Here is a 16,988-nt window from a genome sequence, read left to right as displayed (position 1 = left end):
TGTATTCAGCATTGGTGCGGCCTCACCTTGAGTGCTGTGTGCAGGTCTGGGCCCCACTATTTAAGAAGGGTGTGAAGGTCCTTGAGTGCGTCCAGAGAGCAACAAAGCTGGTGAAAGGGCTGGAAGGAATGTCCTACGAGGGGCGGCTGAGGACTTTGGGCTTGTCTAGTTTGGAGAGAAGGAGGCTGAGGGATGACCTCAGCCCCCCCACTGCTCTCTACAGCTTCCTGAGGAGGGGAAGCGGAGAGGGAGGTGCTGAGCTCTTCTCCCTGGTGGTATCCAGTGACAGGACGCGTGGGAACGGTTCAAAGCTGCACCAGGAGAGGTTTAGACTGGACATTAGGAAGCATGTCTTTACTGAGAGGGTGGTCAAACACTGGGACAGGCTTCCTAGAGAGGTGGTCGATGCCCCAAGCCTGTCAGTGTTTAAGAGGCATTTGGACAATGCCCTTAACAACATGCTTTAACTTCTGCTCAGCCCTGAACTGGTCAAGCAGTGGGACTAGATGGTCGCTGCAGGTCCCTTCCAACTGAAAATATTCTAAAATGACTTAGACTCCCTGTTATACGCCAGACTTCGCAATCAGTGAGCCCACAGGCTGCTCACAGCAGATGAAATGCTCAGAACTGTTATGCATAACTCCCTCTCCCAAGATAAACCTAATCAGTTTTGATCGTTTTAAGATTTCTGCTACACATGAAAGGAAATGCTTTAAAAAAAATTCTAAACTTCCATGTATAGTATCTCAAGAGTTTTTCTTGCAAATGTGAGCAATAGCCTCATGTTCTCACCTGGGACGTAGAAGACCAAGACTCAGTTTGCTCCCTATCAGAGAAAGCCGGGAACTGACTTTCAGTCTCCCGCTTCCTCGGTGGAGGACTCGCCTACGCAACCATTTCCGTAACATTCTGTGTCCAGGTAACGCGAGTTCTCTTTGCACGCTCATTTTGAAATATTACAAAAAAGGTAGCCTTTTTATTTCCAGAAAGGAAAACTGTTTCCCAGCATAGCCAGAACTAGGGCAGATAGGGCGGGGAAGAAGAACAATGCAACTAGAAGATGCAGAAAGGCATCAGTCCGCTGTAAACAAGGATAAATAGAAAACATACGCACTTAATAAGTGTTATTAGCAGTAACGTAATTCAGAATAATACACTTATTCACACAGCAGCTGTTCAGGTCCCTCATGAAACACTTGTTCTAAGACCAATTGAATAAATAAGATTTCGAGTAGGCCTCCGATGTAGTGCATTTGCATATGGAAATGATCCTGGTGAACATGCTCTATAAATCGTTTATGCATACATAAATGGCCAGCCTGAATAGACACTTTTTTTCCCCTTCTCCTTAACTTGGAGAAACTTCATAAAAAATGCGTAAGAAAGGCAAATAAGAGAGACAAGAAAAGGACTTCAGGAGAACAGCATCTCTTTAGTTTGCTCGGAGAAGAAATAAAGCAAGCTTTACAGCGACTTTCAAACTGCTGCGTGCCTGGTCCTCCCCTCAGCATTCCTCCTCGCCCTCTCTCCAGCACGGCGTTTCATTCATGACGGGCAACATGAGCTTCATCAACAACTTCACAGCGGGGAGATACCCCAACACCCTGCCATCCTTTAAAGTGAGCCCTCTCTGCCACCAGCTCCCGGCCCCCCCCTCACGAGCCCCCCCCTGCATCCCCCACTGGGCAGCAGGCCCGGGCCCTGTCATCCCCTCATCGCTCCCGTCCCAGGCAGCGCCTTTCTCCTTCCCCCCTACAACACACGCTGGCCAAAAGAACGAAAAGGGGGTCGGGGTTAGGATTATTTTCTTCCCCCCTCCAAATCAATTAATACCACGTGATTAAAAGAACAAGTGCTTCCAATTTTGATCAAATCAATAGTTTTATTTCCACCTGTTAAAAGAACTGTTTGCCTACCAGCAGAGTCCAACATAGATGGGACAGACAGACAGGAATACAATTAAATACAGGAAAAATTGAACTATATACAACAAGACATACATTTACATAATGAAAAAATCTTTATATTATCTATCACTTCTTGCCAATGCGAAACATCACTGGAATTCAAATATATTGGGGTTTCTTCCCCCCCAAAAGTGTGTAACACAATTTAGTATTTTTCCATGTACTGAGACTTAAAATTCATTTTGAGATACACAAAATTTGTGGTATTTCACAGGGTACACAAAAGCTAAAAACTTCTTTGTTAAATATTTTATAGCTTGTGGTATCTAAATTTCAATTAGATCTATTTATTGAGACACAAACTATAAAGTGATATTTACATGGAGGGAGTTGTGCAAAGTCATTTTAGGCTATGGCTAGTACACTGTGAAAGATGCACAGATACGAGACTCACCCTCAGCCCCAGAGGTAACCCCTCAAATCCTCCTCTTAGCGTCCCTCTCGTACTGTAGCCACACAACTGGCCATAATTTTTTTTTTCTTTTTTTAAGCTATTGGGAGAAAGCTGTTTCTGTGGCCCTTAAATACCTTGACAGTTTGAATGTTGGGGTGCTTCTCTTCATGCAATTAATGCTTTAAGCAATCTTTAGTACTGTTTCATCATTTCTATGGTTTTTGGGACCCAATTCCAGCCGCTGTTCTCACCGCACTATCCTAAGACTGCTGTAGTCCTTGCTTGTAGTTTATACGACCAATAGGAGCACACAGTAACTCAACGTGTGTAACGTTTTAGTAGTTACCGTATCGCCACACTGCAGAAACGGTGTATTCCTGGTAAGAGGGCCGAACGAAAGCTATTCCAAACCAGGGTGCGGAAGGTATTGTGTTTCTTAAGCTAGCCTTTATGTCTGTATTACTACATCCAGACACATCCCTAAACATCCTAATAAAAAAAAAACCCACCACTTTACTTTTGGGTTGCAATCTTCAATAAAGAACTTGAGACAGCTAATTAGAAGAGGTGCTTCAATTAACAGCTTCCTACAGATCCCTAGGACAGGCTAGCAAAGACACATCAGATATCAACGTTAACTAAACACATCCTACAACTGAGCTGCACCAGAGCACAGAATGGTGCTGCTGATGGTTTTCATAATCAACCGACTGCCAAAAGGCATCTGAAGTTTAATTTTGGACCTTTTTTTTTTTTTTACAGACCGAATTTCAACCTTCATAGATGCAGCTACTGCATATGTGGATCCTAAAATACTGATTTCAATCACCTCATCTACACTTTTAATTACTATAATCCTGTTTGTATCACCTCATCTGGGATTCCACATCAGCTTGCAGATTTTAGCTGTAACAGTTTAAAGCACATTTGTACCTCAGTCCTGGAAAAAACCCAAAAGTGACTGGGTAACAGTTCATAAACCTGTGTATTCCTGCCTTGCTTCAACAGAGGAATGCTCTCTCCTAGGACATGTATCTGACTTCCTTCTTTTTTAAAAATGCACATTTAAAGAAAGCTGGACAACCCTCAGGGCAAAGGGAGATTAAACTTCTCTCTCAAAAAGCTGCCAAGTCCAGATTGCTACCAAACATCTTTTAAAGCCTCCGCTTCCTAAATCCATGGCAATACACTTATTTAATTCTTAATCCTATGCGCCAGGCTAAAACCAGTCAGGTGTCAGTGTAACAACTGAAGAGAACAGCAAAGTGAACATACTGAACTTTAAGCATTACGCTGCGTACACTTGATACAGTAAGAAGACCTGTAGGTAGTTTGGTATTCAGCTGACAAGAGGAAAGCATACAATTTGCTTCTTATTCATCACTAGCAAGCAAGCCTAGAGAAGACTACATTCTCCTTAGTTATCAGGAGAGAGCACTATAGAACAGTAGTAAACCCAAGAGACCATCTCATCCCGTTAGAAAATAAATTCAGTGTTGTGATTCAAATACAGGAATTCTTGGCAGTTAGAACATTCAAAGAAGTATTTGCACACTGACACGTTGCAACTTTTCTACGTACTTTAGATCTCATGGAGTTCATAAAAGACATCTACATGTTCAAGCTTTCTGCTTAAAAAAACCTGATTGCTGGTTAACAGCAGGTTATTTTATTGCATGACCCTGGTTGTCAATTTAATATTGATTCAAGAGAAAACGCCCCATGGTTCCAGAACTTACTCTACTTGGGCAAAGATGGTGTAGCAGAAAGCAATATAGTCACGAGCTTCTTACAGGATAAAAACAAAAGTGCAATGAAATGGCAACTTGTTCGTCTCTATGTTGCAAGGTAACTATTCCGTATCTGGATGCGACGGTGGGAATAATTTAAAGAGTAAGAAATAACAAAATATTCAGACCCCTCTTGTTTAAGCATTAAAAAAGTAGAAGGAAATGGATTAGCTGCTTCCTTTCTGATATAGGCTGCTGGTCTAGATTAGAGACAGTCATCAGTTTAACGTTATAACCAGGGACATAACAAGAAGCAGCTTGGACCATAAAAAAAGCTGTCTATATATGTACAAGTCATTCTCCAAAAAAAACAGTTTTATTTGGATGTGTGCGCAACCTGCTGCTCTTTACATCTTCAGAGCACTGAAAACATGACATTTTCCCCCAAAATCCAGTTGAGTCTGTCCTGAGAAATAGAAGTACTCATATATAAATGGGATGGTATTGTCTGTGAGTGAGTTTCTTCCTGCAGGTTGGGCAAGAGTTGGCATTCCTAAGGGAATCACGGAGGCACTGGCTGCAGAAGACGTGGCCGCATTTGGTTGACACAATCAGTCGTCCGCTTTGCACAATCTGGAAGCAAAGAAACCCCAACAGGTATTTGGAGTAAAGAATTCAACTCTGCTGGTCTGTTGGCACCAGGCCAACAGGACTTGGGAGTATCTGTAACCAGTACGTCACTACTACAATAAGAAGGAACCCAAAGAGCTTTCAGCGCCGCCTTGGAAAGCGCTTCCCCCTCTACGTACACCACCAAGAAATGACTGAGTTACAAGCTAGCTTGACCTTCAGACCAAGGTCTGTACTTCAGGCCAGCTGTCTGTGGCGTCCCACATGACCCAACCGACTCGCGCAGCTCACCCCCTGCCCCGTTCTCCCTCCGACAGGACAGACACGATGACAACGTGTGGATCCTTACCTCTGAGTAGCCATCCATGCAAATCGGACAGCTAACGGTACCAGACGGCCTTGTGGGAGAGAGAACAAAACCAGAAAGAACATGCATCCGTTAATTTCACCGTGCATTGAGGGTTGCCGAGACACAAAACGTCATGTAATCCTCCGGCTGCACAGACGAGCCAGGACGCATTTCACCTGAAGACCCCTGCGTACCTTTAACTCTTTCAGTTTGTCGCATTTACTAAGCAGTTAGGGTCTCCCTTACCTGAAGGAAACAGCGTCTTGGTTTTCATTAGGGGGAAGATGCAACTAGTCACCCTGCTCTATCACGGCAGGTAACAGCCGTCTATAGCACTGTGCAGTATACGTACGGCAGTATTAATCTTCAACAGGCATCGGGTCATAAATAAGAGTTTTGTAACAAAACCACCTAGCTGTCCTTTCTAGAAGGGAAAGCGGCTGTCAGAAAACAAAACGTCCCCTATTCTAATTTAGCAACGTCCCAGCCCAGTCACACATTCATACCAAGAACTCCTTCCTTATAAAATGTAGGGCAGGAACACACTAACGTGAGGAAATATTCAAAAATAAGTTTCTAGTTCAGAGAAGGACAGACCAACTCGGTGGCTGCTACCAAGCTGTGGTTATAGATGTACCTCTCCTGCCTTCAGCCTCTAGGACAGCTGTATTGCACGCACGCTTACTAACAGACATAGCTATTTCTGCGTAAGGAACGTGTCATACCATAAATGCTGAATTCTCTATCAGAAAGAGCTTTCTGTCACTTTTATTTAATAGATTAATCTCTATTTTAAATGATCACAGTAAGCTGCTTTCATAAGTCTTTACCATAAACATTTGGCTTTATTATGTCACCACCACTAAGCAACAGTTTGTAATTTATTAATTAAACAGGAATAGAAAGCATGAGATATCCTTTATCCCGCAATCTTAAATTCAAGCAGTGAGCACTACTAACATCTACCCCTAGTTTCACACACATAACTTAACTCCATTTCTCCCATTTTTACTACTCAAATTCTTTATGCAGCAGCTATAATACCAACTCAGTAATTAATTACAATTGATGGCAACCTTCATATCAGCAAGAGTAGTCTAACACCACGGAGTAACACTGTAGACAGCTCTGTGGCAATCTTCAGCATCAGTACCTTTTTATCAATGTTAAATGCTGCAGCACTGAGTTGTTTTAGCCTTACTTAAACAGAGCAGGAAGGCACATTCTTTAACAGAGAAGCTTAAGATTGAACGAACAAAACATTAATTTTTTTTATATTAATTAGTGGGATTTATTCACCTACATACTTAATGACCAAAATTAAAACAATCTACAAATGCATTGGCAAAATGCACTATGTTTTAGAATACTATAAGCCCTTTTAGGTGGCATATTTAAGACCTACCTGACACCCAAAATTTCCATACCCAAGTTCTCTCCTACGTTGCCTTCCAGTAATCTAAAAAGCTCAAAGCATACCATCTTTATTAAAACCTGTATTTTTCCCCCCCCAAACACTTTGAAAAATGTTTATACTGCAACTCTCATGTTCTTTGTCTTCTCTAGTCACGTGGACAGCTGATTTCATTTGATTAGTCTAATATATTGTGTCTTTCTTAACATAATGCAGTGCTCCTACAGCAGGAGTCCACTGTTTCTCCGCAGAATGGGGTCTTTACTGGGCAGGCACCTGACGCGAACAGCGAGATCGCCATCTCACATGCAAACATATCAGAGCTCCATGATGTACATGGGACAGAACAAAAACTGGCCATAACAGTATTACCTCCACAATCGCCTTGCAAGTATACCTTGGGAAGAACAGTTACTGGTCTGAGAGAAAAAGGCAGTCAATTGGCACAGTGTGTAAAAAAAGCAGCAAATGAATAGGAGTTTTTACTGGAATTTGCCAGGCTGCTGCCTGCTGGTCTCGTGGTACCAAGCCTCATCTACATCAGTGGAAATATTCCCATATCTAGCATCCCTACTAGAGCTTTGCATGAAAAGTAAATGCAATACATTATGAGCTATGGCCTGTGACTAATCATCCCTCCTTGCCATATCCCCACAGTCATCTTTAAGGCTGTATGCAAAGTTGTACATTTGTCTTGGGCTGGCTTTTTATCCTAAAACGGATATCATTTAGTCATCATGCGAAATCTGATGTTGTGCTCACTGGAACAGGGAACTAACTACAATAAGTTAAGACTTCAAAGATAAGCCAGGCTACAGCAATAGAACTCAGTCCTGTATAAGAAAAGCAAAATTCAATGTTTGGTAGGTTGCAAGGCATACACACTTTGAACTTGCAGTTTCATCTTCCAGTGGTCCCAATTCTCGAGATACTTTATCTGTCACATACACATCACTGTCTCTTGTTTCATCTTCATCATCGCTACTCAGTACACAGCTGTCCGACTGTCGCTGGCTTCTTAATCTGAGATTTCTCCCTTGTCGTTGGTTCTCTGTAATTTAATTTTGGTAAGTTAGATATATTAAAATATATATATCTCTCCCTGGAACTGTCCTTGAAACACATGATTATAAATAGCCTGCAACGGTTCATATCTTAAATGGACCACGTTCAGCTGGGTTAAAAGCAATCTTAAACAAACTAGTTTCCTAAACATTAAGGCTGACCATTTCCAGACATTGTGGATATTCTGCTACATATCAACACAAAACATTTGCTCTATTCACCCTACAAAGAGCTAAAACATGATCTTAAAGATTCTCTGTGTCCTAAGTTTCATACAGTTACACCACCTGTGAATAAATCTCCCCTATAAGGGGAAGCTACCTCTCCCAGTTCTTACTGACAGAGAATGCTACCATACTATGTTGAGGAATTGCGACAATTGCTGTGTGATTTGAGAGAGAGAGAGGGATGAAGTCAAGTTTCCAAGTAGCATGGCAAGACAGCACATACACAACAAAAAAGCCTGATAAAACACAGAGTGCTTTGTTCAGAAAGTTTCAGAAGTGATGGAAGAGATACTTAAATCTAAAAATGTAAATTATGGAGCTGCTATGGGTTCTCACTGCTCTATCCAGGTATGATGCTAAACCGTTCCACTCTTTTTGTCTGCGTTAAACCAAACCTCCCCACTCAAAGGCAGTTTCTAAAAAAATGAGTCTTTTTAAGAACAGTACTTGGAAATTATAAAAATACTTTAAGCAGTGTCTCCTTAGCAATTTTCATCATCTTCCTCCTGAGACAAGGTAACTTGAATATAGAGTTATATTTCCCAAGATAAAAGGAGATGATAAAAATTTAATTGCCTGGTCTGTAACATCCAAAGGTTAAAGAACTGCTGTTTGCTTTTTAACAATTAGAAACCACATGCAATAATTGTCTCTGCAACTCCAGTGTCCATGTAACAATAATCAAGCACTAAGCAATTAAAATTACATAAATAGCCACAAAATTAAAATTCCTTCCTGCGTAAGTATTCAGCTACAACTTTTATTGCAAGTATTTTTTACTTGGCTCTTGCTTCATTCAGCACACAGATTACTTTCTAAGTAAGCAGCTAACAACATACTAATACATCTCAGATATTATAATCAGAACAAGGTCTGAAAGGTGTAAAAGATTAACTTATTTATACCTGTAACTATTGTAACACCTAAAGTAGAAAAAAAAAAACCACACTTGTTAATACATGTCAGTATTAAATTTGAGGCATGTTAGACTAGATAATGAAAGTGAATACTATGACCACAAATAACTTTCTGCCTTAGTTCCTTCACTGCAACACAGGCTAAAAAAGCCTTTCAACATTTTCTTATTCAAAGCAGATATTCCAGTGCTAACTGAAGTTATCAACTTCAGGCTTACAGAACTTCTGTATTTGGAAAATAAGAAAACATATTTTGAGCAGCTTTGATGTATTTCAATTGAGATACTTGCTACAAGCTCTGATAGCGACTATCAAGCACAGACCGGATCCATTCTCTAAGACACTGGCCAGATGCCCTTTGCCTTTTGGTAAATGCAGCTTCAGTCCATGCTGCTCAAATTCATTGGAAAAGAAAAAAAAAGTTTAGGACAATTCCATTATGAATTGTAAAATGTCAACTCACCTTCAACAATCTTGCATCAGTATATATGGGAAGGAAGAGAAAAGAAAAAAAACTATGACCCGAATCCAAACCTTGTAAGGATTAAGCCTAACTTTACTGCCACGTTCATGACATCGATTTACTTTTACTGCACAGATCTTCAAATATAGGTCAAATACACATTTCAATAGAATTTTTCAGTGCCTTAGCATTCAGTCTTCCAGATTCCTCAAGCTTAGTAGTTATCAGTAGCATTCTTCATAAACATTCATGACTGCGCCATGACGGGTATACCAGACTAACATCTATGAATGAGGGGTCTACATCTTTAGAGAGTATCATACTTGAAATGCATTTATCATCATGCCTACACAATGAAAAGGCATATGATCACCACCCGCCTGGTTGAACTGGTTAAATTCTTGTATAGACATTTAATCAGCCATTTTTCAAGAAAAGTACCCATGCAGATTTACAACAGTCTGAGAAAACAAGGCTGTACTGCTGTGCCCAGGAAGGGTTTTGCTAAGCAGCACCTCCAGAGAAGCTTCGGTGTTGACCTGTAACGCATGGCTTTCATGCACTGACAAGTCAACTTGGAACTTAAAACTTACCCTTAAAGCCAGATTCTATCAGGGAGCACAATACAAAACTAATTTGACCACAAGATTTAGATAAGCGTGCCACTCACTACTTACCACAACAGAATCATTGTGAGTTAGATCAACGACTACAGGATCAGAAGATTCACATGTGAGATCTACTACTTCTTCACCAGCTTCAAAACACAACGTTAGAATCAAGATCAGAGGTCGCAGACAAACAAAATTGCCTGCCTGCCACTACGTAGCAGGCTGAGGTACGAGTCAACCTTGCCCTATCCCTTCTCTCTTCAGGAACGTGTGCAACAGTTCACTCAAGCTTTGCCCTCAACAGTCCAGGTAGAGCAGCAGCACCCCTGTCTTCTGCAAGTTGCCACGCAAGAGGAACAGCAGCTGAGCTCCTCATACAGCTTTGTTGTATGACAACAGCTTGTGGGAGGTACACAGCAACAGATGATTCAACTAACACAGGAGAATGTTTATCACCCAGAATAAAACGCGAATCATAGAGGAAATAATACTTTTACAGCGCCATGCTGTAAATGTTCCCTTGAGGGACGCGGCACGACTAGCGACAAACTTTTAATTATCTTCTTAAAACTTAGGAGCTCCCAGACTTAGTTTGCCGTATCTGTAGTCGCAGCTGCAGTACCTCCCAGCTCATCAGACTGGACATTCAGATGTCTGAGCAGCACTGGAGTACCTTTCTTACACAGCTCATCTATCACTAGTGGTGAAGGCCTCGCACCTCAGTAACAAACTAGAACAGCTGTCAGCAGGCTCCTTGTTTATCGATGCCATACTAGACGCTTTCTAAAATCAGGTTTCCCTTCCTCCCCAGTAAAGGCCCTAGAAACTGGCAAAAATGCACGGTAAGTGGGACCCCAACCCTCCAGAAGCAGTTTACGTTCTTACCAGGTTAAAAAGAAACCTTACCACTTTCTTCAAGTTCTATTGGCTCTGCTTCTGAAGCCATTTCTGCGGTAGAAGCCATCAGCCTGTTTCGTTTCCGAACTCGCCTGGAATTAACTGCTCCTCCACGGCGCTTTCGTTGAGCCTATGAGAGGACAAAGCCTTGGCATTTTCTTTAGCAGTAACATTAACGTGGCCCTCATCTTGGCGGCACCAATGAAAGCACACGAGGAGACACAAAACACTCCCCTGAAAGGCTGTAATACCCAAAGAATGGGGGTATGGGTCATTCCTACCTGAATGCATCGCAGCAAGGAAGAGACATCACCCCAGATCTCCTACTCTTTGGGTCACAAAGGAAAAACGTATCGTAACGGTTTGCAAGGGAGAAGACTAGTTCACAATTACGTCAGGTGTTCGCTTCCAGCCAACCACTGGAATCGGTCTGACCTAAGGTTTTTGCTCGCCTTGTAAGCATTTCTGAACTATACTAGCACCTAGAGAGATTGAAAATCTTAAGTCTCACAGAACAGGAAGTTACATGACGCTTGAATATGCTTATGTTCCAGTGTGTTTACTACAAACTCTTAAAATCATTTCTAGAAGTACCATAAAACACACGTTTTAAGAATCAGGTTTGCACTGAGCAGTAAAATACTTACTGTGCTCATAGTGTTTCTTGATCTCAATCCACAGAGAAAGCAAGAGGTACAAATACCATAAAATTAATTGCAAGGAAGCTACAACTATCAAATCCTTATATTCCTTTAGGTCGTACACTGTCAAAAGTCCAGATTTCTCAGTGTCCGAGACCGACGTTCGTCCAAACCTGCAGGAAAAGAAGAGAGAAGATGACCTATCTGTAATGCTCGTTCGCTTAAATACACCCACTCCAAGATTCCCATTCCCGAGTCACCAGCTTCTATCCCAAGCTAGAGGGCACGTCCCACAGTTTGGTATTTGAGCCTCAGACACCTACAGCTGGGCCTGAAGCCTCAGTCGTTCTCACCCACTTCCCAAACTAAACACCAGAATAAGCTAGTTTGTTAGCAAACTAGAAAAATACTATGAATCCCAATTAAGTTTAACTGAAAAACAATGGACTGACGCTCGAGGCAATGTTTGGGTGTGGGCAGGAACCACTGGGAATTGTGTCATGAGCAACCATCTTCAGGGAACACAAAATTCCAGACAAGCAGTTCTCTTCCCCAGCCCATCTCCAGATTCCAACAGGTGGGAGCTGAACAGCTTGAGAGGAATCCAAAGCAAGCGGAGCAGAGAAATTTCAGCTTAGAAATACTCGCGGATCTGCAAGAGCATACGAGTGTACAGTAGCTACTCTGTGGTAACTGTAAGTGTGCATGCTCCTACCCACCAGGCAGCGAACTGCTAAGTGGGAAGAGGTGAAAAGCAAGTATAAAGGCGGTTATGAGTATCGGACACGGTACTGAAGTTCACATCTTAAAGCTTGCTCCTGGTAAAGTTATCCTGCGTCCAACACACAATGAGGAGCTGGAGGGGAGGTGGTGGAGGGACCAGGATAAAAACCCAATGACGTTAAACAAGAACTGCAGAACTATTTCCCGATACTGACCTTGATCTACGCTTCAAAGACCAGCACACATGCTATTAACCTATTCTCAGATTAAGAGAACTGAGACCATGCAGTGGGATGGAGTGGCACTGGTAGTCAGTCATAACCTTGAGTTAAAGGAAGCCCGACTGATTTTTTTCCTCTTAAACTTTCCCTCTGTATTTCTTAAATCAATGACTTTAAGAGACCCATTAACACTGAATTGTGACATTATTAAAACAAAACATGCTTGAGAAAAATCGTTACACTAAATTGGGTACTTTTCTAAGCCCAAAGATATATTTATGCACAGTTTTAAGCAACACAATACGCCACTCATCAATTTTCTCCCATTTTTTCATTTTAAAACTGGTACTGGATTGCAAAAGCTAAAATGAAAGTCAACTTTTTTTTTTTTTTTTTTTTTTTTTTACTTGGACCACTTGCTATATGCCAGACTTACTGATCAGTGAGCCCACAGGCAGATTCTGGTCACAGTAGATGAAATTTTCAGAACTGTTATGCATAACTCCCTCTCCCAATACGAACCTAATCAGTTTTGATAGTTTTGAGATTTTTTTAAGATGTTTTTTAAAAATTTGAAGTTACATGTATAATTATCCCAGAGTTTTTCTCGCAAATGTGAACAATAGTCTCATGTTCTCACCCGGGATGTTGAAGACTAAGGCTCAGAGTTTGCTCCCTATCAGAGAAAGCCGGGAACTGACTTTCAGTCTCCCACTTCCTCAGTGGAGGACTCACCTACGCAACCATTTCCATAACATTCTGTGTCCAGGTAACGCGAGTTCTCTTTGCACACTTCACCCCACTGTTCTTACGGCCTAGATTTCATTTCATCTGTTAAGGAAGAAGGCTTTTCTGCCAGCCTTACCAACATTCTTGGGAAGATCCTATTTTACTCACTTCACTGAGTTTTTGGAATAGGGAACAATGCCTAATTCTTCACTCGTACAAAACAAACCAGACAGACCGTTCTGCAAGCACATTTTCTAGGTGCTATAGGAGTTTCTCTCTCCATAGGATTATTATTCATAGGCTTGGTTTTGGAGCTTTTTGGAGACAAGGGGAAGAGGGAGGTGAAGCAAGAAGGAGGACACACAGCACGAGGGATGGGGGAAAGGGAGAGAATCATCCCTAAACCTAGCACATCTGCTCTTTCAAACTAGTTGCTCAAAGACAAGCTACCATCTTCATCTACAGCTACAACTGAAACTTAAAATAACTTGGGCAAAGCAGTTTCCCGCACACAGCGGAAGGATGAACACAAGACTGAGCAACACATGAGGTATATTAAGAAGTTATGCCATTAGATTCTTTATAAGTTTACTTAATCAAGAAAGCCAAGAGACATTTTCCTTGATTCTCCTCAGATATGGACTTGGAAAAAATACTTGGACATTAAAAGCTGGGAAATGCTAGCTGGTACACACATCTGAGGATTATAAAGAAATAAACTTTATATAAGCTTACTTTAAATTACAAGTTGTTAGAATTGTTTTTAAATAGAACCTGTTAGAGCAATCCGATACACTGACGTATCTGCACTGCTGAAAGACAGCAAAAACCAAGCCTGATGTATTCACTAGACAGCACAGTTTTGGATGTAAAACACCCAAAAGGTTTCACAAAGCTCGGTGCTTTTCAGATTTAACACTGAATACAACCCAGTGCAATGGTATGTTGACAAAGTATCTTTAGAAAGGGTTAAAAGTACAGGGGGGACCAAGCACCTGGGATGACTCTAAACATAAAATGTTGCACAGATTCTCTTTGGCCACAAGTGGCTTAAATGCCAAAGAAGAGCTATCACAGAAGAAAAAAAAAAACCAAACCCAAAACAACAACAAAAAACAACCAAACAAAAAACAAGCAAACAAATTTGAAAATTATGGTGACAAGAAAACCAAAGTAATACACAATAGAAGACCCGTCATGCTAAGACCACCTTATGCACATTAAATATGCACACACTTCTTTACCAAGATACCAAGGAACAGATTACTTATAGGGTTACTACAACATGTCTCAGAGGATCTAATATCAGAGAGAGCCACTTCTCGAACTAAGTGACAGAAAGCACCATTGCTATTTAGATGGGTTAATTTTCAGAATCTTACAACATCGACAGTAGGCTTTCTTTACAGTTAATACAGAGAGCATGCATAAGGCACAAGTATTCTAGCTGCTAATAACTCAGATCTTAACCTCTTCAGAAGCTTCTTCTGAAGAACGAAGTTGAGAATGGATACCCATAGGGAAGCTCATCACTAAAACCACCTTAAAATAGATCATTACAGGCAGACTAATCAGTACCAACACGACCCAGCTCAGGAGAGTCATGTTTATAAAGAAAATCAAACTGCTGGAATTTATTAAGACTATGGAAGGAGTCTCATGATCCGGCAACATTTTTTTTCTTGTAAGAACAAACCTCTTCTGTGGGGCTATAGGTTTCCACATGTTATTGGCTTACTCAGGAAACTGCATTGAAAGTTAGTTACCTGAACTGTAAGAACGGGTAGCAAAAATAAAGCAAAGCTTAACTTTCTTGCATACACCACAGATCAAGATAGTTATGCACAAGAACAAAGGTAAACAAAACAGTTCCAAGCTTTGCACATTTAGAGACATATTCATCAATAAGAATTCCTTAAAGATTTTCAAAACCTTAGGACCACTCAATTTAATAATATGATTTGTTATACAGGACTGGATAGCCCAAATGAAATAAGGTCTATATGCTCCCCCTCCAACAGTCACTATGAAACCCAGTACCAAGACTTCCAAGACTGGATAATAAAAATAGAGTTACTGCATCAACCTCCCCCCCCCCTCAACCCATAAGCATCAAATAACTCCAGCTGAAGCTGTGAAGCTGTTAGCGAGCTCATCTATTACACCTGTAGCAAGATGCATTCAGACATCAATTCAAAATTCTAGAATTAAGGTTAAAAAAAACAGCTTTTTTTTAATGTGAAAACTTAGCAGATCAACTTAGCAAGCCAATAAATACTTTTAAGATTTAGACTTTTTATTGCACCACTGCAGGATGATACCATACCAGAAAAAGCCACTCCCCCTTCCTCTCCTGCGCAGAGCTCTGCACATACAGTTATTGTTCCTGTCATTTAGCTCTCCCAAGGGTGTAAGTAGTGTTGTCCTCATAACAACAAAGTTCAACGTTTATTCTAGCTGACTCACTAGCATTTTAAGGGCTATATCCACCAACCTTTCTCTGTACAGGTAGATACTTGAGAAAAATAAAGGTAAAGTCATCTAAATTAAGAATGTTTACACGAGGAGTAAAAGAATATTGATTCCCATATTCATCATTTAAGCCTCCTGTTAAATTTTCTCCTCTATAAAAAAGTTAACATTTTCACTGTGTTCAAGTTGACCTAGTTTAACATGTTTGAATTACAAGTCAAAAAAAATGGCTTTTTTACCATGTCTGACTAACACAAACAAGACTTTATTTCATAATCATCTTAAACATTACAAATACACTACAGTAACTACTTGAAGAAAGCAATAATGTCAGTCTAAATGTTTGGTGTGCGCAAGGCACAGGTGACAAAAACAGTATACATTGTATTTGTCAAAACATTATATGCTATACCTTTAAGACTTCGCTTCTCATTTCCACTCTTAAGACCTCTCTTTGCACTCCTAACAGGAAAAGACAGTATCAAAGATGCAGCATGTATTAAAAAAATTTCTGCGGTCAGAAGATGCACGTACCAATCACAAAGTACTAGTCTTAAATTTTTTTATCACAGGGAAAAGTAATCTGCCATTTTACTCTTTCAAAACTTTCCTACCATGTATTTGCAGCACCTTTAAAGACGTTCTCATTTTTTTCACCAACTGAAGTGTAAACAGAAGCTGAGTCTATTATGTTTTATCCAAATTAGGTCAAGCAGTCCCATACTACAAAAGCTTGGTGAGAGGCACTATAAAGAGAGTAAAGATGAGCAATAAACAGCCTACCATAGAGCTATACTAGCTTGCCTGCTCTTAGCAGTCAGCTACATCTACAGACAAATAAGACATATGTTTATGAGCAGCCTAACAAGAAAACCCCAAACAAAAAAAAACAACAACAAAAGCCAAATCCAAAACAAAACAAAGCAGCTAAGAAAACACCCAGAGAACAAAACACAGCCAAAACTTTCAGTTGGCCAGATGTCCTATTTCGGAAACAACAAAAAAAGATGAAGACTGGCCAGAAGAAAAGCTCCCCATCGCTCTTATGCGCAGCAGTTTCTCCGAGAGAGGCTACAGCTTACTTCCAACGGTCCCAAAATCAGATACGGAAGAAAGGAAAAAGAAGTTGAGTCTTTTCACGTCCTGTAATGGAGATGTGAGGGACGCTGAGGTAGGAGAGAAGCATTCCCTCCGCTCCTGCTGTCACGCAAAACGGGAAGACAGACTAACAACTGCACGCAGCTACACCCGCTGCATGTGCTGAGCCGCCCCTCTTCCTCCAGAGGAGAGGAGAGGAGGGACGCCATCGCCTCCTCCCCAGCACTTGTCTCTCTCAGCCACTTCAGGACACCCTCTGAACAGCCCTCGCAGCAAACGCAGTTTACGACCCAGCGAGCACCACAAGAGGCCGAGCAGCCCGTCGGCAGCGACCGGCTAGTCTCGCCTTCAAGGGAACACGGGGCAGGGAACGGCCGCAGGCCTAGCTGGCCTCCGGACCTCAGCGCTGCCCGGCGCTCGGCGGGGAGGGCAGGAGCGGC

At 41.3% G+C, this 16,988-nt stretch overlaps 2 protein-coding genes across 2 annotated transcripts in view; both read right to left on the bottom strand.

The window, feature by feature from the left end:
- Nucleotides 1–2,576: 2,576 nt before the first annotated feature.
- On the bottom strand, nt 2,577–11,493 carry LOC103920924 (E3 ubiquitin-protein ligase RNF4-like). The gene is made up of 7 exons (XM_009328800.1): nt 11,312–11,493; nt 10,674–10,794; nt 9,834–9,913; nt 9,157–9,166; nt 7,370–7,535; nt 5,071–5,119; nt 2,577–4,724 (listed from the first exon to the last, which is right to left on the bottom strand). Exons 1-7 carry the CDS (start codon nt 11,318–11,320, stop codon nt 4,575–4,577), a joined length of 585 nt encoding a protein of 194 aa, XP_009327075.1. The 5' UTR covers nt 11,321–11,493; the 3' UTR covers nt 2,577–4,574.
- CFAP99 (cilia and flagella associated protein 99) overlaps nt 11,432–16,988 on the bottom strand; it is a 71,080-nt gene continuing 65,523 nt past the window's right edge. The window contains exon 16 of the mRNA XM_009328881.1: nt 11,432–11,478. Coding sequence (XP_009327156.1) covers nt 11,432–11,478 — 47 coding nt within the window. The remainder of the gene's footprint in view (nt 11,479–16,988) is intronic.

The sequence above is a fragment of the Pygoscelis adeliae genome, unplaced genomic scaffold (assembly GCF_000699105.1).
Source record: "Pygoscelis adeliae isolate BGI_AS28 unplaced genomic scaffold, ASM69910v1 Scaffold66, whole genome shotgun sequence".
Taxonomy (NCBI): domain Eukaryota; kingdom Metazoa; phylum Chordata; class Aves; order Sphenisciformes; family Spheniscidae; genus Pygoscelis; species Pygoscelis adeliae.
The sequence above is the reverse complement of the archived record's forward strand: the minus strand, read 5'-3'. Positions and strand labels throughout refer to the sequence as shown.

Coding starts and splice junctions, on each gene's coding strand:
- LOC103920924 (XM_009328800.1), bottom strand. Junction 5,120..7,369: donor GATGAAACTGCAAGTTCAAA/GTGTGTATGCCT, acceptor CTCTCCCACAAG/GCCGTCTGGTACCGTTAGCT. Junction 4,725..5,070: donor GCATGGATGGCTACTCAGAG/GTAAGGATCCAC, acceptor CTTTGCTTCCAG/ATTGTGCAAAGCGGACGACT.